At 41.8% G+C, this 23,061-nt stretch overlaps 1 protein-coding gene and 1 long non-coding RNA gene across 4 annotated transcripts in view; one reads left to right on the forward strand and one right to left on the reverse strand.

Annotated features, from left to right (window-relative positions):
- Positions 1-23,061, reverse strand: part of LOC129621327 (uncharacterized) — a 51,456-nt gene that overhangs the window by 19,147 nt on the left and 9,248 nt on the right. For both annotated transcript variants that reach the window (XR_008699223.1, XR_008699222.1), the window contains exon 2: positions 6,104-6,249. This is a non-coding gene — a long non-coding RNA (uncharacterized LOC129621327). The remainder of the gene's footprint in view (positions 1-6,103; positions 6,250-23,061) is intronic.
- The window catches only part of GNG2 (G protein subunit gamma 2), a 155,940-nt gene continuing 153,886 nt past the window's right edge, over positions 21,008-23,061 (forward strand). The window contains exon 1 of one of the 2 annotated variants that reach the window (XM_055537640.1): positions 21,008-21,464. In XM_055537640.1, coding sequence (XP_055393615.1) covers positions 21,305-21,464 — 160 coding nt within the window. In that variant the 5' untranslated portion in view covers positions 21,008-21,304. The remainder of the gene's footprint in view (positions 21,465-23,061) is intronic. The other variant, XM_055537645.1, reaches the window with a different exon arrangement.

The following is a 23,061-nucleotide window of genomic DNA, read 5'->3' on the forward strand; positions in this document are numbered from 1 at the left end:
TTTATTTTCATTTAATTTTTATAACTACCCTGTGAGGTAAATATAACTCATGTCCACTTTATAGATGAAGAAACCAAAGCATAGGAGGAATCAAGTAGCTTAGCCAGAGTCACACAGCTGATACATGGGATAGGCAGACCCTGAATCTGGAGTCTGAGCCTGTGCTTTTCAACCTCTAAATTATATTCATAATGCAGGGCGCTGCTTCTTGAGAAATGCTCCTATGACCACAAGAGCTCACACTTATGATTCATATTTAGTTAATCTCAAAGTATTTCTTTACATTAATCTCTTGCCTTAAACCAAAGCAATCCTAAGCAAGAAGAACAAAGCAGGAGGCACATATGCCTTGGTTTCAAAATATGCTACAAAACTGTAGTAATCAAAACAGTATGGCACAGGCCTAAAAGCAAATATTTAGAACCCCAAAACAGAATAGGGAACACAGAAATAAATCCATGCATATACAGTCAACTGATTTTTGACAAAGGTGCCAAGAATACCACAATTGAGAAAGGATGATCTCACAAACTGTTGAGAAAACCAGATATCCACAAGCAGAAGAATGAAACTGTACTCATATCTCACATGATATATAAAAGTCAACTCAAAATGGATTAAAGACCTAAACTTAAGACTTAAAACTACTAGGAGAAAACATAAGGGAAAAGTTTCTTGACCCTGGTCTGGCCAATGAATTATTTTAGATATTACCCCAACAGCAAAAATAAACACATGGGAATGCTCAAACCAAATAGCTTCTACACAGCAAAGGAAGTAATCAGCACAGTTAAAAAAAAAAACTTATAAAATGAGAAAAAACTATTTGCAGGCTCTATCTGATGAGAAGTTAATATCCAAAGTATATAATATAAGGAACTCAACTCAAAGCAAGAAAACAAGGTTATTAACCTGATTTAAAAATGGTTAACGGAGGACTTGAATAGACATTTCTCAAAAGAAGACATGCAAATGGACAACAGGTACATGAAATGTACTCAATATATAGCTAATCATCAGGGATATGCAAATTAAACTTAGAAAATATAACCTCACACCTGTTAGGATGGCTGTTATCCACAAGACAAAAGGTAAGTATTGAGGATGTTGAGAAAAGGGAAACTTTGTGCTCTGTTGTTAAAAATGTAAATTAGTACACCCGTTATGGAAAGCAGTTTGGAGGTTCCTGAAAAAAGTTAAAAATAGAGCTACCATAGATCTGGGTATATGTCCAGTGGAAATGAAAATCAGTGTTTTGAAGAGATATGTGCACTTCCATTTTCATTGCAGCATTATTTACTGTGCCAAGATATGGGAACAACCTAAGGAACCATCAACAGATGAATAAATAAAGAAAATCTATATCTTTGTGTGTGTGTGTATACATATGCATATATATACACATGCTGTATATATGTGCTCTCTCTCTATGTGTGTGTATATATATATATATGCTCTAATATTATTCAGACTTTAAAAAGAAGGAACTCTTGTAATTTGTGATAACACAAATGAACCTGGTGGACATTATGCTAAGTAAAATGGACTAGACACAGAAAGACAAATACTGTATGATGTCACTTATATACAGAATCTAAAGAAGTCAAACTCTTAGAAGCAGAGTAGAATGGTGATTTCCAGGGACAAAGGGGTGGAGAAAATGGGAAAAATGTTGTTCAAAGGATAGGAAGTTCGTATATGCAGGATGAACAAGTTATAGAAAGCTAATATACACTACGGTGACTATAGTCAACAATACTGAATTGTAAACTGAAAATTTGCTGAGAGTAGATTTTAATCATTCTTATCAAAACAAGAAAAAGTAACTGTGGAAAAAAAAAGAAAAAGTAACTGTGAAGTGATGGATATGTCAATTAGCTTGTGGTAAACATTTCAAAATGTATACATATATCAAAACATGGTGTTTTATACTTTAAATATGTTTCTATAAAGCTGGAAAAAAATACCAGTAACATAAATAGACTACTATTCATGTGTGTACATGCCATCTCCACTCTACATTAAAGCTATTGAGGACAGCCTATTACTTCCAGGGCCCATTAGAAACTCAATATTGTCAGGGTGCCGGACCAGAGTATGGACTCAACGTCTGATCTCTTTTCCTGTATCCCACCTCACCCAGTGCCTAGCACAGTGCTATATCCATATTTGATGTTTCAAAAATATAACTTGAAGACAACAAAGTGAAAGTCACTCAGTCATGTCCGACTCTTTGCGACGCCATGGACTATACAGTTCGTGGAATTCTCTAGGCCAGAATACTGGAGTGGGTAGCCTTTCCCTTCTACCCTGAAGAAGGAGAGAAGGGAAAGGCTACCCACTCCAGGATACAATAAGGACACACAAATTTTTATTTCAGAGTTTTAGGTCTAAGCTCTACATACTGCTTTCATCTCTCAGACTACACTTTGCCTATTTTGTGCTGTAAGACAAATAATAATTGCAGGAAGGCTTATTACAGAACTTTCAGATAAATTAAGGCAGACTAATAGCATGGCAATCCACTCCAGCACTCTTGCTTGGAAAATCCCATGGATGGAGGAGCCTGATAGGCTATAGTCCATGGGGTCGCAAAGAGTCGGACACGACTGAGCGACTTCACTTTCACTTCCAATAGCAATCTTATCCTGAAATAACATCTGAACTAAAGCACTGATATGATTACCCTCAGCCTCTGAGTGAATTTAAATAATTTTTCCCTCCTCTCTCTCTCTTAGAGCAAAGATTAACCTGTTTGCAAAAGAATGGGACTGGAAATGACCAGTGGTCAGAGAGATAGGCTAGCAATGTCCACAGAGGCCTGCCCTTGGCCCCCAAGTCATTCTCCCCAGCTCTGCCCACTCCCCTCACCACACAGTCTGTGTGTTTGGGGTTCTGTGACCTGTCATGGATTTCCTGTCCAGACTCTGCTGCTATAAATCATGGCTGCTCGGGGCTGTATGCTGTGTGCCAAGATCAGAATTGTCAGTATCTAGAATCCTGCAGACAACTTCTGCTGTAGTCTTCTCCTTTGGATTTTGAAAAGTGCCCTTGTTAAAAAAAAGAAAGAAAGAAAAGGTGTTCAAGTACTGAGGGGTCCAAAACTTGCTAAGGATGAAGTTGAAGCACTATTAAACCAGGAAAACTGAAATTTAGATGATTTTGAGGTTACCTTTTAGGGCATAGGTTGTGGGATTCAGCATTACAGACATAGTGGTTCTATCTCAGGGGAACACTTTCAGAAGCTGAGAAAGAAACACAGAAATGCCCTCCCCTGCCTGAAATAATCCTCACATAATCAACTAAGTCAAGTCATATTGGTGCAAAGATGGCACCTTAGGGATTGTATGTATCTCTTCCTCTAATACCCTCTGCCATGGAGCCTAAACACCAGGTCCAGCCTGACTCCTCTGTGTTCTGCGCCAACTAAGAAAAATTAGATCAACCGTCAACAATAAGTGAAAGTAGCTCAGTTGTATCTGATTCTTTGTGACCGTATTGACTATACAGTCCATGGAATTCTCCAGGCCAGAATACTGGAGTGGGTGGCCTTTCCCTTCTCCAGGGGATCTTCCCAACCCAGGGATCGAACCCAGGTCTCCCACATTGCAGGAGGATTCTTTACCAACTGGAGCCACAGGGAACAGATAACACTTATAAAGCACTTACTAAAGACAAACAATGTTCCAGCACTTTGTATTCACTCATTTAATTCTCACAACAATCCTATGACGTAGGATTTATATCCACCCTGCCCTCCATCCCCCAACTTAAGGTTGAACAAATTGAGGTATAGAGAGGTAGAGTAACTTGCTGAAGCTCACAGGTAGCCGGTAGATTTGGGATTCAAGTATAGGCAAGTCCAGCCCTGGGACCCACCTGAAACACTATAATGTGACTGTGCTGAGAAGGAATCTTGAGTAGAGGTGGGGAGAATAAGGGGAGGACATATGTAGAAGGGATAAGACCGCATGGATAATTAAAGATGGTCGCAGATTCTTTGCCACTCCTCCCTTCAAGAGATAAAGTCCATCTGGACTGGCCCTGTGGTTTGCTTTGGCCAGGAGAATGTAGCAGAAGTGACATTGTGTTGGGTACAGACCTAAGTGTGAAAAGGTCCAATAGCTTCTGCTTTTCTCCTGTTGGAAGCCAGCTGTAAGGAATTCTAGTTTATCCTGTTGTAGAGAGAGAGGCCACATGGAAGAGCCTGGAGGATGAGAGAGACATCTCATGGATGGAGCCCATATGGAGGAGCCTGGAGGCACCCTAGGCGACAGCATACAGTCGGCAATCATATGAGAAGGGCCTTAATGAACTTCCAGTCCAGCCCAGCCGCCAGCCAATAGGATCATATGAGTGGTCTCAAGAAAGACCAACAGAAGAACCACACAATCAACTCATAGAATGATAAGTACGTTTTAAAACTCCAAGTTTTAGGATGGTCTGTTACATAGCAATAGTTAGATGTTACAACCATCTGATACAGATGGTTGTTGAATTACTTGACCTTAAAGTTCCTTCTTACCGTGAAAGTTTGTGAATCAGTTAAAGTTAAGTCACTCAGTCGTGTCCAACTCTTTGCAACCCCGTGGACTGTAGCCCACCAGGCTTCTCCATCCATGGGATTCTCCAGGTAAGAATACTGGAGTGGGTTGCCATTTCCTTCTCCAGGGGATCTTCCCGACCCAGGGATCGAACCCAGGTCTCCTGCATTGCAGGCAGATGCTTTAACCTCTGAGCCACCAGGGAATCAGTTTTTAAAGGAGATAAGCAAATTTGGCTGGAGCAAAGTGCCTGTGTAGGAAAAGAAAGGTTAGGAGTAGGTGAGAAATTTGAACTTTGGCTGGTAGGTTTTAAAGATGGAAGTGAAGGAGAAGGTCTTTATTTTAGGCAGACTAACACAGTGGCAGCATATAGAACAGACATGTGAACATATAAGACACATGTGAAAAAGAAGCAGTCAGGGGAACCTGGTTGCTGAGGCAAAAACATGCAGTTAAAAATTACTGAGCAACAAGGCATCAAATGCAGAATTGATCATTAAGTCTTTAAAGCACGGATGTTTTCTGTTTTAACTACAGGATCTATCAACTCTTCCTTTTTTCCAATTGTAAGTGTTCCTCCATGGGAAAATACATGGTATGTGATTAAGAACCTGGGTTTTGTTTAAGAAAAACTTGGTTTGAAGCCTGTTCTCTGCCACCTTCTACCTAAGTGACAGGGTCTTAGCTTCCTCATAGTTAATTGGGCCTAGTGATACTTGCCTCACTTGGGTATTACAAAGATAAGAAAAGGTGATATCTGATTTTGGTAAATAGCTGAAAGTGCCCACATAATGCAGATACTCTGATGACTGTGTCTGTTCACAGAACACTTCATGTTGGGAGTGTCAGGTGGGCAGGTGGTTCGTCCTATCTCCATGTAGGAACTCTTGGTAAGAGCCTTCTTCTACACATGTCTTCCAAGGTCATTCAGGTTATGACCTTTCCAACTGGAAGGGAGGAGGATGAGTATGGAGGAGCCTAAAATGTTGTATGGGGCCAGCTCAGAAGTGGTACATACTTCTACTCACATTCCATTGGCAAGAACATAAGCACATAGCTACCCAGGCTGCAGAGAAGGCTGGCAAGTCCCAGCTACAGTCCCACTCAGAGGTGGACAGAGGCAAGAGAGAAGTGGATAGTAGTTAACATGACCGAGCTACCCAACCAGCCTGACAATATCTGCCACCAGAAAACACCCAGGACAATTAAGTCAGCGTCTTTTCAGAGCATCAGAATATTTTAAATCTCCTTGAGTGACTCTAATGTGTGGCAAAGTAACTTAGCATTTCTCTGGGGCTGTGCTTCTCTACCTTGTATGCACAGTATACTTACCTAAGTATGTGTGCTCAGTCATGTCCAAGTCTTTGTGACCTCATGGACTGTAGCCCACCAGGCTCCTCTGTCCATGGGATTTTTCAGGCTAGAATACTGGAGTGGGTTGCCATTTCCTTTTCCAGGAGCTCTTCCCTACCCAGGGGTGGAACCTATGTTTCTTGCATCTCCTTCATTGGCAGGTGGATTCTTTACCACTAGCGCCACCTGGGAAGCCCTATACTCACCTGGGGATCTTTAAAAAATTTCAGTGTCCAGATAGCACTCCAACACCATCACATCAGAATTTCTGGGAGTGGGACTCAGGCACCAGTGGTGTTTAAAGCTCTCCAGGTGATTTCTGTGTCCAGGAGGGTTTGAGAAGCGCCACACTCTGAAAAGGAAAATTATTAGAAACTTACCTTTGCACACTTATCTATCTTATGGTTTAAGACTGCACTTCTCAAGATTTAATGAGCATAGGAGTCACTTGGAGTCCTTGGCTATGGTAAGATCTGCTAAATGTCTCCCTTGCTAAAGGAACATCCTCTTTCTTGGCAAATAAATACTCTGTCTGTACAATGATATTATCTAGTCTCTCAACTACCTTTCACCTGATAGCTTTAGCATCCATTGATCTTTCTTGCCGTAATCAAATATTACTTAGAAGTTACAAAACAATGTTTTCTAACTATCATTATGTCAATATTTCTTATCCAGCATATATTCTTTCCTTTTTTTTATTAACTTATTAATTATAGTCATTATTATTTCTGATGCTCTCATTGTTCTAAATTTAGTCAGTGGGAGCCCTTTGGGCCAGTTCCTGGAACCTTTTGACACAATCCCATTTGTCTTGGAGTGTTCCCATACTTTCTGAAACAGCAGTATGTCAAAGCTCACCTTGTTCTTTTCCTGCCTTAGACATGGACTCAGCCATTTCCCCCAAAGAGCCTTAGTACTTTTTATTGGAGAGTGAATTTTTGTTGTTTTCTGATATTAAAAGCAATACATGCTCATTTCAGAAAAATTAGAAAATAAAGTATAGAAAAGAAAATGAAAACCACATATTACTCTACCACTTAGAGCTAACCACTCTTAACATTTATTGTGTACTTATTTCCACGGCTTAAAAAATATGTATCTATAAGTGCATAATTTAAATTTTCACTTAATATTGTGTATTCTGTATCGTTCTATGCTTTTTTATCAACTATATCCATGCCATTAGATATTCTTTAAAATCAGGATTTCAGTGGTTTTTATTATAGAAACTATGCCTTAAAGTTTTTGAATCTTTCCCAGATCATCACAGCTATCTATTGTGGTAAAATTAAAACCACTCCACAGCTATTAACCTGCATTGTAAAGCCTCATTGAGGAATTAGGGCATTAGCCGAGTATTGAAAGAAATAATAATGCCATGCAAAGAAGACATCTTTTTAGCAAAAAAAATTCTAAAAGGCAATGTATTCATGTGAGATTTACTCTATTAGTTACTGCGAGTGGATACATTTCCTTGACTCTAGGTACTTCAGTGTCTTAAAGACAACCATCTAATAAATAAAGCACAAGAGAATCCATTCAACACCAAACTGAAATCAATTTTTTTTAAATATGGTTAACTGACAAAAAGAGATGACTTTTCTACTTATTCCTTGCAGTATGATGTTGGGAATGTTATTTAATTGCTCTGAGGCTTAGTTTTCTAAGTCTGTAGATTAATAGTAGTTTCTCCTACATAGCATTATTATGGCAACTAAATAATAATTAAAAGTGTCTGGCATAGTGTCTGGCTCAGTAAATGTTAAGTGTTAGAATTATCACTGCAAACTAGAATGGAGGATAGGATTTGAGCTAGCATTAAAGGAAGAGCAGGATTTAGGCTGATGGTGGCTGGATTGAGGGGCATTCTGGAAGCAAGAGGCAACCCTCGTACAGAGTTCAGAACACCAAGTTCTATTGAGTGAAGCTGTTGAGCTGGATGGGGATTTCTGTGTGAAGATTAAGCAAACTTGCTGTCACTGATACCAACCAGGGTTCTTGGCCTTCCCTAACCAATAGAGGTCAACTAGAGGCCAGACAGGAGATTCACGCAAGGCTTTATTGGGGCCCCAAGTAACAGATACCCTTGCTTGCTTGCTCCCTAAGTGTAGGGGGGAGGAGGTGACAAGCTTGCTCCTTATATTGGGTGAGGGTAGGGGTGCTTCCAGGAGTCAGTTCGGAGACGTGTCTTAGGTGTTTTTCCCTCCTCGTAGGGGATGTTGAGTTCAGGAGCATGTGCAGTACCTTGCCTTTTTTTTTTTTTTTTTTTTTGGCTCCAAACTCTTCAAAAGTGGCAGCTGGGTTTTTTGGTCTCTTTCAATCTTTTGTTCAGAATTTGCCCTAACTGAACATGCACGCAGTTATTTTTAGCCCCATTTAGTTCAGTCCCATTTTGTTGCTCAAGGAGAAGTGTGTCCAGGTGCAAGCGCTGCAGCAGAGCGCCAGGTCCCAGCTCGTCTCATTGCAACAACACTGCGATACAGAGCAATCATTCACCGCGCATCCTTCTTCGTCATACATAAATCTATCATTTCTGTTGGCTTAGATCAAAGCACTGGAGGCATTTTTAATAGGGAGTTGAAAACATCTCATTGGAAAGCAGACAAAATATTAGCCAAGCCCATGCCTGCCTGAATTTTAATAGTACCCAAAGCTTCTCCAGTGGCTCAGTGGTAAAGAATCTGACTGCAACGCAGGAGACACAGGTTCAATCCCTGGGTCCGGACAATCCCCTGCAGGAGGGTGTGGCAACCCACTTTAGTATTCTTGTTAGGAAAATCCTATGGACAGAGGAGCCTGTCAGGCCACATACAGTCCATGGCGTCACAGAGTCAGACACGACTGAAGTGACTGAGCATGTCAAAGAGACTTTAGCAGCTTTGAAATATTTTCAGTGTTTATCTCATTCCATGTTCCCTCTACTCTTCTTTCCTCTTTCAGATCTGATGAGGTTCTTAGAATTACCCTAAAAGGTGACCCTGGTCACCCTGACCAGGTTATAAAGTGGTCAAGCATATGGTAGACTACTTATAGCTGTGTAACTACAGGAAGATTAATCTGGGTCCTGAGTATCTCATCTTTAGAATCACAACAATAGTGTCTACTATACAAGGTCATTATAAGAATGAAATGCAATGTCATATATGTAGCATCTAATACCATGCCAGCAACTCCTATGTGTATAGGATAAACAGAAAATAGTAGCATTTATATTTATCATGATATATTTAAGACTGAACACCCTTCTACTTCCTGCTTTCAGAGCCTCCCTTCCTTTGCAGTGTTTCTTATCAAATTTGTAAGTTATAATCTCTGTCAGATGCGTTGTCTTACATATGAGGTGAACTCCTGTGTCCTCCTACTCTAGTTATCTGTGCAGTTTGTTCATTAATTTCGCAAACATGTATTGAGTATTGTGCTTCACTGTGACAGATCCTGGGCATCCACAGAAGGGCACATGTCTGAAAAAAGGAGAAAATAATCAAGCCCCCGTGACTATGTTCAGAGTTGAAAGTGGGAAATATATGTCTGGAAATACTGCTTATTAAGCAAGTGTGAAATTAGAATAATTGAAAGATTTTAGCCATTTAAGGAGATACATCTTGCAGGGAGCCTCAAAGCAAGGTGGGCATTTGATATCTTTATCTGGGAACACACACTCCAGATTATCTCACCACAAGTGGGAGAGACGTGGCTATGTACCTCAAACATTTCCAGTTCCTTCTGGGGCAAAACTGAGAGTCTTACACAGAGGTCTTCCCAGAAGAGCATGACAGAATTAGAAACCAGAGCCAGCAATGCTTATTTAAATTCTGGGTTGCAATATTTTGTGAAGGGTCTTCCTCTAGCCCATAGCTTCTAAAAATATCCTCAGCTTTTGGTTCAGAAGATTAAGACATTATACTGCGAATCTTTCTGAAATAATTCAGTGAGTCCAGGCAGGCTACTCCAAGTCACCCTAAACCACGTGCATAGTTCAGCTATATGTAGCAATGTACATATTTAAACAAAGAGACAATTTATTGGATTAATGGTGGAGGAGAGGAGGGTATAGAAATGGTACTACTTGCCTGGCATCCCTTGTTCACCCATTAAACACCAGGTTTTGAGTGCCTTTTGTGTGTCAGGCACTGCGCCAGGTGCATGAACCCAGCAAGTTTCAAAGCATTCCTCTCCTAGGGATGAAATGACTCTGAGACCTAGTATTAACTATCAGCACTAATTGATTAGTATTAATTGTACCAACCACAGATAATTTGCAGGGGCCCCATCTTTACGGTCCCAGAGGGAACTGGGAGAGGATTGGGGATCAGGGAATTCCAGCTGCAGCAGCCCCAACTCCTTTGAGGAAGAGATCATTGATCTCTCTTCCTCAAGTCTCTGCAGAAGTGAGCATGTTATTTCTCACTTGCTCACTGACCCCTAAAGCCCCATCAGTGAGAAGATAATCTATTATTATTGGCTCAATTTCTCTGCCTTCCGTAGAGACACAAGTTTAATAAATCTGAGCATTCTTCTGGCTGGGTCAAGTTGACCACGATAAAATTAACATTCACTTCAGGATACATTTTGATCTAAACCATTCTCTGTAGCTAAACTTTCAAGAGGGAGGAAATAGTGTCATACTCAACATTGGAAAATGCTATTAATAAACACACAGGCTGAGGCTTTATCTACCTTTTCTTATAAAAAGCTCAAGTTAGATAGTCACAAGCAAAACTTTTAAAATACCCTCATTATCTGTAAAGATACTTCCAGGAGTAAGTGACAAAAGCCCCAATTCAAACTCCCTTGAAGAATAAAGAATGACGTTGCTGCAGCTCAGGAAGTGCAAGCAGCAGGCAGCCTTCGAGGCTGGTTGATTCAGTGGGGCAACAACATGTATAAGGATCCAGGCCATTTTTGTCTTTTCACCCACCACCTTCTGCGTTGGCATCGTCCTCAGGGGAGTGGCAAGACGATTACAACAGTTCGGTTATGAAACCTAGACAGCAGTATTCATAAGAAGGAGGAAGAGAGACAGGTCTTCTTGCTACTTTACCATCAGAATGTTTCCCCAGAAGCCTGAACAGATTTCAGCCTCCATGTCTCATTGGTTCCTTAACTCAACACTAGCAGAGGAGATGGGGTTGCACTTGGCCTGTGGACACCACCCCTGGAACTGGAGATGGAATCGGCATTACCTGGGGCACCTAGCTGTATAGGGGAGGGATGGAGAGCTCAACAAAGCTGGGAGTCTCTGAGTAAGAAGGTGGGGGAATGGGTGCTGGGTAAATTACATTTATTTGCTGGAAACAGAAAACCTAACTTACAAGGGACTTAGGCGAAAAAAATAATTTTCTCTCATAAAGCAAAGGATCATGTTAGCTGGCTGCTGTCATTGATTCAGCAGCTTGGTGAGATCATAGATAGAGACTGGGTGATGCTGTTGACCTTCCCCTCCCCCATGTTTGTCACTTCTTGACTTCAAGATGGCCTCTCAAGTTCCATACATCATCTTGGGATTCAGAGCAGGGAGAAGGGGAAAGGGGACGGGCTGCACAAAGTACCGTGTGCTGAGATTGACAGAGAAGTAGATTTAACCCCACTGTCCTACAAGGGACTACAATTCACACAGGGGAACAAGACACACAGTGTGAGTGTCAAGAGAAGGATGCAAACAGCTATCAAGGAGCACCAGAATGCACATCAGGGCTGCTGCCCCACCCCCGCCTCTGGTCCCCAACACCGCCCACCATCCCCCACCTACACCCACACCCCCCCATGCCCCGCCCCCCAGTGTGGCAGTCCTGCTGTTACTGGCCTTGCCCAGAAATCATGGTCTGCACACTCGAAGTGAGCAGATCTTTGTCTACTTATGCTTTAAAGGGACACTGCTTTTTCTGTTGGGAAGATAGATAAATAAATGAGTTGGAGGCTCTAGGATGACAGTATTGAACTGGCAGGGGTCCAGGGTGGCTGAGAAGAGATGACATTTCATGGGTCTGGCAGCAGAACAGTTGAGGTGTGACTGAATGTAACAGGGGACTAGGACCTGTTTGGTGATGACACTATCTGAGCTTAGGTGAGCTCGTGGCTCAAGTTTCAGAGGGTCAGGCATCTCTTGTTGGCAGCCATCCAGGTGACATATTACATTCTGTAACCATGAGGTAAGTTTGGAAGAAGGTTAAGGGAAGGGTAGTTATTCTTCAGGCAGTCGCTTGAATGTTGCCTGTCTCCCGTAACATCTTAAATCCGGGCAGCCTGGGGAGGTATGTCTTGCTTGCCTCGAGGCTGCTACCCTAACCTCTGGTGCAGGCGCTTCCTCTTGCCTTTAGGAACACACTCCAGAATCCCCCAGTGCCTTCACATCACACTGCCCCTTTGCTCTCCCCAGATTTCATCTTCTTCCCCGTCTCTCCAGCTTCTCTTCCTGCCTTGCTTCCCCTTCATACACAGTTTGGATAAGGAGTTCTGGTTCCTGAAGTGGCCCTTCAGCTCTCATTCTCTGGCCCTTTTCACTCAGCATGACTGCAGCTCCCTCCCCCTTGGCTTGTAGACCTCATTGTCTCCTGGGTTGCGTTCCTTGAGCAGTTCTTAACAAGTGCCTCATTAGATGTTCGTTTCCCTCTGAGCACTGTCCCGGACTCTGCTTTATTTCTCACTCTCCATATCCTGCCTGGGTCCTTCATCCAAACTTACAATTAAAACCTCTGCTTCTATCTCCAGCACAGCTCTCTTTCCCAAACTCCACATAGATCTCCACTAGCCCAGCCCACAGATACACTGAACTCAACAGGGCCAAGACTGGGGACAAGCTCCAAATGAGATCCCTCTCTTTCTAAAGGACACCAGCACTGGTAAGCCAGAAGCCTGCCAGTCATCCTAGGAGCCTCTGGGTATACATCTCATGCAACAGTCACCCTTATGAAGATGCTGCCATCGGACTCTGTGGGATACTTAACCCCTCCTTCAAGCCTTCCATCACCATGTGTCATTATTTGGTGGCCCTCATGTGACAGGAGCTTCCCAGATGGCTCACCTGGTAAAGAATCCTCCTGCAATACAGGAGACGCAGGCAGACATGAGTTTGATCCCCGGGTAGGAAGATCCCCTGGAGGAGGGCATGGCAACCCACTCCAGTATTCTTGCCTGGAGAATTCCATGGACAGGGTAGCATGGTGGGGCTACAGTCCATAGGGTCGCAAAGAGTCAGACATGACTGAAGAGACCTAACATGCATGCATGTGACAGACCCCTTGCTGCCTCCTCCCCTCAGAGCCTGCCTGAGTGAGTTACCTTGCCTCTGGGACCTAATAGCACCAATAGCCCCCAGCCTCTTCTTGTGAGGAACTTGTGATTAGATTTTTTTAATTTTTATTTTAATAGTTTTATGTATTTATTTTGGGCTGTGCTGGGTCTTCATTGCTGAACAGGCTTTCTCTAGTTGTGGAGAGCAAGGGCTACTCTCTAGTTTCAGTGGGCAGGCTTCTCATTGCAGTGACTTTTGTTGCTGAGCACGGGCTCTCGGGCACAGGGGTTTCAGTAATTGCATCACATGGGCTCAGTAGTTGTGGCTCCCGGGGCTCTAGAGCACAGGCCCAATAGTTGTGGGGCATGGTCCCAGTTGCTCTGCAGCATGTGGTATCTTCCTGGACCAGGACATGAAACCCATGTCTTCTGCATTGGCAGGTGGATTCTTCATCACTGAGCTACCAGGGAAGTCCTGTGGTTATATATATGTGTGTGGGGGGGGGGGGGTGGGTGTGATTAAATATTTTAATCATGGGTTTCCTTCTTCCTCACCTGTACTATCCTATCCTGTACTAGGATCTCCTCCAGGATGAGTCTTATGACAATTTTGAAATCTCCACCAACCAGCCTCTTAGGGCCTGGCACACAGTAGTTTGTTGCATGAATTATTCAACAAAAGGCTGACAACAATTTTATACTATAAAAGATCATTATTACATTTTGGTCCACATAGAAAGGCCTTCCTAGGTAGCTCAGTGGTAAAGAATCTGCTGCCAGTGCAGGAGATTCAAGAGATGTGGGTTCAATCCCTGGGTCAGGAAGATCCCCTGTAGTAGGAAATGGCAACCCACTCCAATATTCTAGTCTGGAAAATTCCACGGACAGAGGGGCCTGGCAGAACTACAGTCCATGGAGTCCCAAAGAGTCAGACGCAACTGAGCACACACACATCACATAGGAAAGAAGAGAAAAAAGCCACCGACAGTCCCAGCACCCAAACATGAACTATAGTCACATTTGGGTATGTTTTCTTATCTTTAGTTCTATGGATAAGATTTATTTTTACCAATGGCAACCCACTCCAGTACTCTTGCCTGGAAAATCCCATGGATGGAGGAGCCTGGTAGGCTGCAGTCCATGGGGTCCCAAAGAGTCAGATATGACTGAGCGACTTCACTTTCACTTTTCACTTTCATGCATTGGAGGAGGAAATGGCAACCCACTCCAGTGTTCTTGCCTGGAGAATCCCAGGGACGGCGGGGCCTGGTGGGCTGCTGTCTCTGGGGTCGCACAGAGTCAGACACGACTGAAGCGACTTAGCAGCAGCAGCAGCAGCAAGCATAAAAATACTGCACTTGTAATTTTGAATCCTGCTTTTCTACTACAAATACTTATTTTTCATATGGTTAAATATATTTTCCAGCTTTATTGAGATATAACTGACATATAACATTGTATAAATTTAAGGTATACAGCTTGATGATTTGATATTCATATGTATTGTGAAATGACTACCATGATAATAGGTAATACCTCTGTTACCTTACAATTATCTTTTCATGTGTGTGGTGAGAATATTTAAAATGCTCTTAGCAACTCCAAGTGTAAAGTACAGTATTGTTAACTAAAGTCACCCTGCTTTATATTAGATCTCTAGAACTTATTCATCTTCAAATCATAAGTTTGTGCCCTTCAAACAAAATCTCACCACTTCCCCTTCTCCTCAGCCCCTTGCTACCACAATTTCACTCTGTTTCTATGAGTATAACTTGTTCAGATTCTACATATAGATGAGATTATACAACCTTTGTCTTTTTCTGTCTGACTTATTTCACTGAGTATAATGCCCTCAAGATCCATCTATGCTGCTGCAAATGGTAGGATTTTTCTTTTTTATGGCTGAATAATATTCCATTATATATAAGAAGATATATAATACATTATTGTTTACTCTTTAACTTAATAATTTTACTTATATATGGATTTTGCTGTTTATGTAGTCAGTTCAGTATTTTCCTCTATGATTTCTTCTATTGATTACAACTTTAGAAAGGACTTTTCTATTCATAATTCAGACACATATTTAGTCATCTTTCCTTCTACTATTTTTATGTTTTGATGGACTGGTATGTCTAATGCTTTTATCCACTTGAATTTGTTTTGGCATGTCACATAAAATAAAGGTCTAACTTAGTCTTTTTCTCCTCAGAGTTAAACAGTCAGGTAAGCATCATTTTTAATAAGATTACAATATTTTACATTGTATTGCATTTCAAAACAAGATTGCTAAAAGGAACTCCTGATGATGGTTCTAATGAAATACATCTCATAATGTAATTTGGAACATGAGTTAAGTGTATGACATTCCAGGAGGTGGGGGTAGGGTGGGGCCAAATATGAGCTAGGCCTTGGAAATGCAGACAACTCCTTTTGGGGGAGTATCTTTTAGGCTGGTTCATGAGCAAAGAGAAAAAGCAGGAATATGGTTATGGACCCTTTAACCCCAGAAACCATTCACATGGACAAAGGATTGGCTTAGTAATGCCTAGATATGATGCTGCCACTTTCATTTTTGTGAGTTAGTTGCTCAGTTATGTCCGTCTCTTTGCGACCCTTTGGGCTGTAGCCTACCAGACTTCTCTGTCCATGGAATTCTCCAGGCAAAAATACTGGAGTGGGTTGCCATTTCGTTCTCCAGGGGATCTTCCCAACCCAGGGATTGAACCCAGATCTCCTGCTTTGCAGGCAGATTCTTTACCATCTGAGTCATTAGGTCTATAAATACAATATGATACAAAGAAGAGAGAACAGATGGTGAAGATATTATTTTAAATTTGCATCACTTCATATTCAAACCTCATTTCACTTCATATTCAATCCTGACCTTGTGTTAAACAATGACTCATATCTCCACAAGTTGCTAATTATTTTAAAGACCATAGGAACCCATATAAGCTGAATACAAATTGGTCCACAAAAACCTAGGCTACCATCATTAACGTGTTCAATTCATATATTTATTCAAAAGTCATGGTGACTGTCCAATAGGAAAGGAATCACTCATGAGGCCATGCCCTCCACCACAGTGTGGATCAAGAAGGTCAGTATGCACGATGGTGGCCTGCCTTCACTTTGTAGATTTGGGTTTTATTTAGAAACTCAAGCACAGCACTGAGCACCAAGGGCCTCTGCTTGATTTAGTAGCATTAACTAAGCTAATGTGCCCATGCACAGTACTGGAAAATTTGCCTTGTGCCCTTTTTAGCCATCATAACAGAAAGACTTTACTTCTCATAATATCAGCATTGTCATTTTGCAGAACTGAGTGTATCAGCAAAAAAAAGAAAGAAAATTTTGCAGCTGCGCACATACACACACACACACACATTTGGCTCAGCTTTACTGATGAGATCTTGACTTGGAAATGCAGTAATTTTGTCATTCATACAACTTATAAAACAGACCCGAAACCATCACTAAATAAGTAGTTGTCACAGAACCATAGCAAATCCTTAAGCTACTCAACCACAGCCTATATACCAGCTACCCAGATTTTTCTCTAAAAAAGTGGTCAGAAAAAAAAAAAAAAAGTGGTCAAATGTTCAAGTTGGAACAAGGAAGGGATGCAACTCCCTTGTCTTACATTTTGAGGTTTTCAACCTGATTTTACAATGCCTTTTATCGTTTACTATTTATTAGCTATCTCTGAGCTCTCTTTCCCAGCCAGGTTCCAAATTCTTTGAGTGTGGAGGCTGCCTCATCTTGGTGGTGTGGCTCTCCAGCCTAAGTGCCTCGTGCACGAAGGATGCCCAGGGGATGTAGAAGTCCTGGGCTTCACTTACACCTTTCAGTGCAACCCCAGACAAGAAAATACTGGGTTGGCTGAGAAGATCGGTAAGAGTTTTTCCATAACATCTTATGGAAGAACTTGAACTTCTCAGCCAACCCAATACCCAGTGGTACATCTATTAATAGTCCATGTTGTTTGATGGCCTTTAAGGATGAATAAGACAGGCTTTAACAATAATTAATATATGATGATGGTAAAAATAACTGGTGTCTGGCAAAAAAATGAGTTAGCTACCTTATTATTCAAGAATGATGATCCAATTTGTGGATTGTCTGGGCCACTGGGTCTCCTGTCCTTTGTAAGTGGAACAGAGGAATGCACACTTTCCAATCTGGGTGTAGACACCAGTTCCTCATATCAGGTTGGCCAAACACAGCTCCTGGAAGCCTTTTCTCTGTGTGTAGTCCATGACAATCAGGGTTTGGGGCAAGGGGTGATTATTTCTTATGCCATCTCTGAAAGTCTCTACTCATGTTTTATTTCTAAGAATTAAAAATAAAAATTTGGTTTACTGGTATTTTAAAGAATTATGAATTGTTAAGTGTTTTGAAAGGTAGCTTTATCAGGGTATAATTAAAATAATCTAATTTTAGAGCACTGCTATCACCTCAAAAATTTTCCTCATGCCCATTTACTGGCATCACAACTCCCAACTCTAGCCCTAGGCAACCACTGATCTGTTTCTCCTTCTACAAATTTGCCTTTTCTAAACACTTCATACAAATGAAAGCAGACATACAATATAGTCTTCTGTGTCTGCCCTCTGACACTTAGGACCATGTATTTGAGGTTCATCCATGTTGTAGCATGAATCAGTAGTTCTTTTTATTGTTGAATATTATTCCATTGTGTGGATTTACCATAGCTTGTTCATAAATATTTACCATAGTTACCAGTTGATGGACATTTTAATTTTCCAGTTTGGGCGATTATGAATAATGCTCCTCTGAACATTGATATCTGTATCTTTTTGTGGACATATGCTTTCATTTCTCTTGTGAAGATTCCTAGGAGTAGATTGCTAGATCATATGGCAAGTTTATGTTTAACTTTTTAAAGAACTGCCAAATTGCTTTCCAAAGTGGCCATATCATTTTACATTCCAACCACCAACGCGTGAAAGTTTCCATTTTTCCATATCCATACCAACATATGGTATCATCTTTTTGATTCTAGTCATTCTAATGGGTGTGTAATTGTATCTCATTGTGGTTTAAATTTGTGTTACCCTTGTGAACAATGATATTGAGCATATTTTCATATTCTGATTTCCATTCATACATCTTCTTTGACAAAATGTCTATTCAAGTCTTTTGCCCATTGAAGAAACTGGATTTATTTATTTATTGTCATTGAATTTTAAGAGTTCTTTACTTTTTCTGGATACAAGTTCTTTACAGGTATATGATTTGTAAATATTTTCTCCCAGTCTTTGGCTTATTTTTTCATTTTCTAAATGGTGTCTTTGCAGCACAAAAGTTTTTTTAAATTTTTTTTTGATGTGGACCATTGTTGAGTTTGCCAAAATATTGCTTCTGTTGTTCTGGTGTTTTCGCCACGAGGCACATGAGTTCTTAGCTCTCTGTCCAGGGATCAAATCTGCACCCCCTACATTGACAGGCAAAGTCTTAAATACTAGACCACCAGGGAGGTCCCAGAAGTTTATAATTTTAAGTGTTAGTCACTCAGTCGTGTCTGACCCTTTGTGATCCCATAGATTTTAGCCCACTAGGCTCCTCTGTTTATGGGATTATCCAGGCAAGAATACTAGAGTGGGTTGCCATTCCCTTCTCCAGAGGATCCTTGATAAGGTCTAATTTAGCAATATTTTTTCTTTTAAGTATCATGCTTTTGATGTCAACTGTTTTTATATTACAATAAATTTTTATATAAATATAATTAACATTATATGTAAAATATGTGGTTTTATGTAAATATAATGTTTAATCTTATTTTAAATATATGTTAAGAGGAAAATTAGTACCAAAGATTTCTCTGTTTTTTCCTCCTGACCTGCTTTTTATTTTGAATAGAAGCAACAATAGTACTCTTTATAAATTAGTGTTAAGGCTTTTCAAATCCACAGTGAAAGATAACCACTGTTTATCACCCAGCTCTGGAGCCCCAGTCTGCCACCTGGGCCACAGTACCAAGGACACTTCCTAAACCCAGCTTGATTTAACAGTCAAACAAACAAAACACACAGCACTCTTCTGTTGCTTTGTCAATTTCCTTCCTGTACTGTGCTTCCGGTGTGTGTATTTTTTCATTTTCCTTCATTTTCCCCCCTGCCTTGGCTGGGGTTGTCACCATGTGTGTAGGAGACCCTCAATCCCTAGACAATTGGTTTCCCTAATGGTTGATGGATTTGTTGTTTTTTCCTTGTGCCGACAGAAGCTATTTGCCTGCCTTTTGTCGAACGTTAAATACATGCTGGAAGCAAGAGCATTATTAATATAATGCTATATGCTTCTGAGACAGCTTTCTCATTAGTGTCTAGCATACTGAGCAAAGAAGTCAATTTCTAGAAATAAAGAAAAGTGTGGTATTGACAGTGCAATCAGAGTCTCCTTTTCACGTGGAAAAAAAACAAAAAAAAAATAATAAAGAATTCTAAATACCAAATCCAAAAACCTTTACTGAAGACATTTGGAAGAATTTACTCCTTGCCCTGAATCAGCCATCAGTGAACAGCAAGAGCTGATAATTGGAACCTAGGGTTAAGTATGAGAGAGAAAAAAGAAAAGAGGGACAGTCCGAGCCTGGAGAGAGTAAGAGTTGAAGCAGGGGGTCCAGAGCTAGCAGAGAAGGGATGGTTGAAGATATATGGAAAGAGCACCTTCATATCAAGGTAAATGCCAGCGAAGTGTGGCAATTTGTGTGGGAGTATAGAGACATTGACCTTGAACTGGAGTGGGAATACGTCATCTAAGCTGAAAGGATAAAAAGCAAGTGGCCACAGGTAACTGTGTTATTTGGGTGGAGTGGAGTATACAATGGAAAGAGAGCATGCCTGATGGAAGCAATTTTACTTGATGAAGTTGGAGGTGAGGTCATCTGGAGTTTACGTAGGGAAATTGGGATGTGAAGTTTGGGGATTATCAGTTTGGGGATTACTAGTGATTATCTCTAGTCTCCATGTCTAGAGAGAACCAAGGTTAAGTTAAAAGATCAGTTAATGAGGACAGCTAGGATGAGCCAGAAAATGAGGGGCTATGTTGTTTTCTCCAGCCACATTTGATATCTGGTGTTTAGGAGCAGTGGGGAAATGAACTGACCCAGGTTTGAGGGTCCCTGGGGAAGAACGCTGACGCAAGGATACAGAAGATGGGAGGTATAGTTTGGATGATTAACTGTATCTTCCAGATTGAGTAGGAGGGGTAGGGAGGCTAGAAGATGTTGATACCAGTGATTTCCAGATGCTATTATCTATACATAGCATCACCTGTGCATGCTTGTGTGCAAAGTCACTTCAGTTGTGTCCATCTCTTTGTGACCCCATGGACTGTAGCATGCCAGGCACCTCTGTCCATGGGATTCTCCAAGCAAGATACTGGAGTGGGTTGCCATGCACCCCTCCAAAGGATCTTCCCAACCCAGGGATTGAACTCACATCCTCTTACGTCTCCTACATTGGTAGACAGATTCTTTACCCCTAGTGCCACCTGGGAAGCCCCACCTGAGGATCTCTAAAACTCCAATGCCCAAGCCACATTTCAGGTGAATTAAACTACAATCCTGGGGCATGGGATGCAAGCACAGACATCCATACTTTCTGAGGCTCCCTCAAGGTAATTCTAACATGAAGATAATTTGGGAATCACTGGTTCCCAATGTGTCCCAATACATTAAGACGCTGGTTCTTAAAGTGTGGTCCACACATTGGCAGTGTCAACATCTCCCTGGTACTTATTAGAGATGCAAATTCCTGAGCCCTACCCCCTACCCATTGAATCAGAAATTCTGGGGTTGGAGTTCAGCAATCTGTGGCTGCACAAGTCTTCCAGGTGATTCTGATGCTTGTTAAAGCTTAACTAGCACTGAATTAGGATGAAAGGAAGGAATCTTAGGCTTGGCCATCTCTTGAAGAGCAGATGTAGTGAGAGAACTTGAAGGTCTGGTATCCTTTGTTGCTAAAGATTTTCAGACCATAACTAGCTCAGCTTTGAGACTTGAAAATGTCAAGGAACTAACCACTAGTGTATTGGTGATGGTCATCCACGGATAGGTTTAAACGTCTCAGGATTAGGTCAGGATTTGGCATGGTGAGAAGATGTCTACAACACACGTCTAGGTCTTCAGTGATTGTAGGAGATAGAAAATGGTAACCTCAAGTGGCATAAACTTTGATGCAGTTTGTGCAGCACCAGGGAGTCAGGTGAATCCTGGCCCCAACCCCTGCGTCCTGTCTCGGGGAGTGTGGGAGAAATGGCAGCCTCCACCAGAGATGGAAGTCAGAAAACGCACACCTTTGGGAGAAGGTAGGCTTCAGTTGATAAGAACACTATAGAGAAGAAAATATTGAAGCACTCATTGTCTGAAATGGTGGCTCCAGAGGGCATGCTGGAAATGGGTAAAGGGTTTAGAGAGAGAGACTGACTGTGGAGGAACAGAAGGAAGCATAAAGCTGTGGAAGATAGAGAATGACACAGGCTTGATGTTTGGGTATTGAAGAATGGGGAGGAGGCAGGTACTACTTGCCTTTGGGCCAGTGGCTATGGGTCAGTGGTATAAAAGGCCTTGGGAGAAATGACTGGTCTCCTCCAACATGAGTTATTTGGTGCCTGTGTGGTTGACGGTCCCAGACAGTCTTTCCCCATCCTTCAGAGAGCTGAGTCACCATGTGGTGAAAGCCACAGTCTCCAGCAAGGCTGCTTTGTGTGAGGTGGAGAGGCCGCATGTCTTGGGAATCTGCTTCAAGATGGATGGGGAGTCAGGGGGCCTGGTCTTCCATAAGCTCTTTCACCTGCACAGCAACCCCTCTCCCCCCTCTTTACCCACCCAAGCTCTAGATCTTGGTTCCAGGGCCCAGTTGTTATCGTAAAGGAAAGCAGGACCAGGAGAACCTTGAAATCTCTTAGATAGTACTTATCCTGGCTCTGACTGATAAGTGAGGCTGGAGGAGAAAAGGAGGAAGGAATCAATCAAGGAAACATTAACAAAAGCAGAGGAAAACAGGTCCTTTTTGCTGGGCTAAGTAGTTTGGCTGATGATTTCTGTCTGACTCACAGCCACACTGGGGCTTCTGAAATGAATTATAGCCAGGTATGAATCAGGCATCCTAAGAGCCACAAGATGCAGCTTCTTTACAGACCGGGTTCAATTGGTTGGGCTGGTCCAAGGCAAAATTGTGAAGCTGGCTTAATTTGTTCTGGATTGTACTCGGTTTGAGGGCCTTTTGTCTTCCTCGAGAAATCTTTTGCCTTGGTTTTTTTTCTCACCCTGTAGTGCCGCACCCACCCTTTAGGAGTATCCTTGGGGGCTCGGGCAAGGGACAGCTTGGAGGTTCAGCCTTCTCCTTCTACCCTCAGCAGGCAGTCATTACAGATCCTCCCTTCCTGATGACTTGTAGCCCACTATTGTGCTCTCCAAATATCCCAGCCCAATGCTTGTAAATATCGCGTTCACAGTGGTGAGGTTTTCAATTCTTGGACTCAGGACTCACCCTCAAAATATTTAACAACTCATAGGGCAAAGGCACTAATGGATGAGTCAGAATAGACACAGCTCTGAATACTTCAGTAAAGCAGCAAGGTACATACTGGCTGTAGAGCTGTGTCCTGCCCACCCAGCATCTCAGCCCTGCAGTGGCCTTGGTCTCTCCTGCTTCCACTGTCCACCCCCACGGATATTTCCTGGGATGGTCATTACTATCAACAATGACCCTTTCTCCTTTCTGACCTGATCATCCTCTACTGACCTTTCAGCATATCTCCCCCCATCCAAGAATGATTTAATTCCAGCAGCTCTCCAATATACCTACAAGCTGTTGATCCTATCAATTTTTCTCTAACCCTCCAACCCTCCCTCCTTCTTATCTAGCTCAGATTCCATAGCTCATCATTATTATCACTCCTT

This window comes from Bubalus kerabau, chromosome 10, assembly GCF_029407905.1.
Source record: "Bubalus kerabau isolate K-KA32 ecotype Philippines breed swamp buffalo chromosome 10, PCC_UOA_SB_1v2, whole genome shotgun sequence".
Classification (NCBI taxonomy): domain Eukaryota; kingdom Metazoa; phylum Chordata; class Mammalia; order Artiodactyla; family Bovidae; genus Bubalus; species Bubalus kerabau.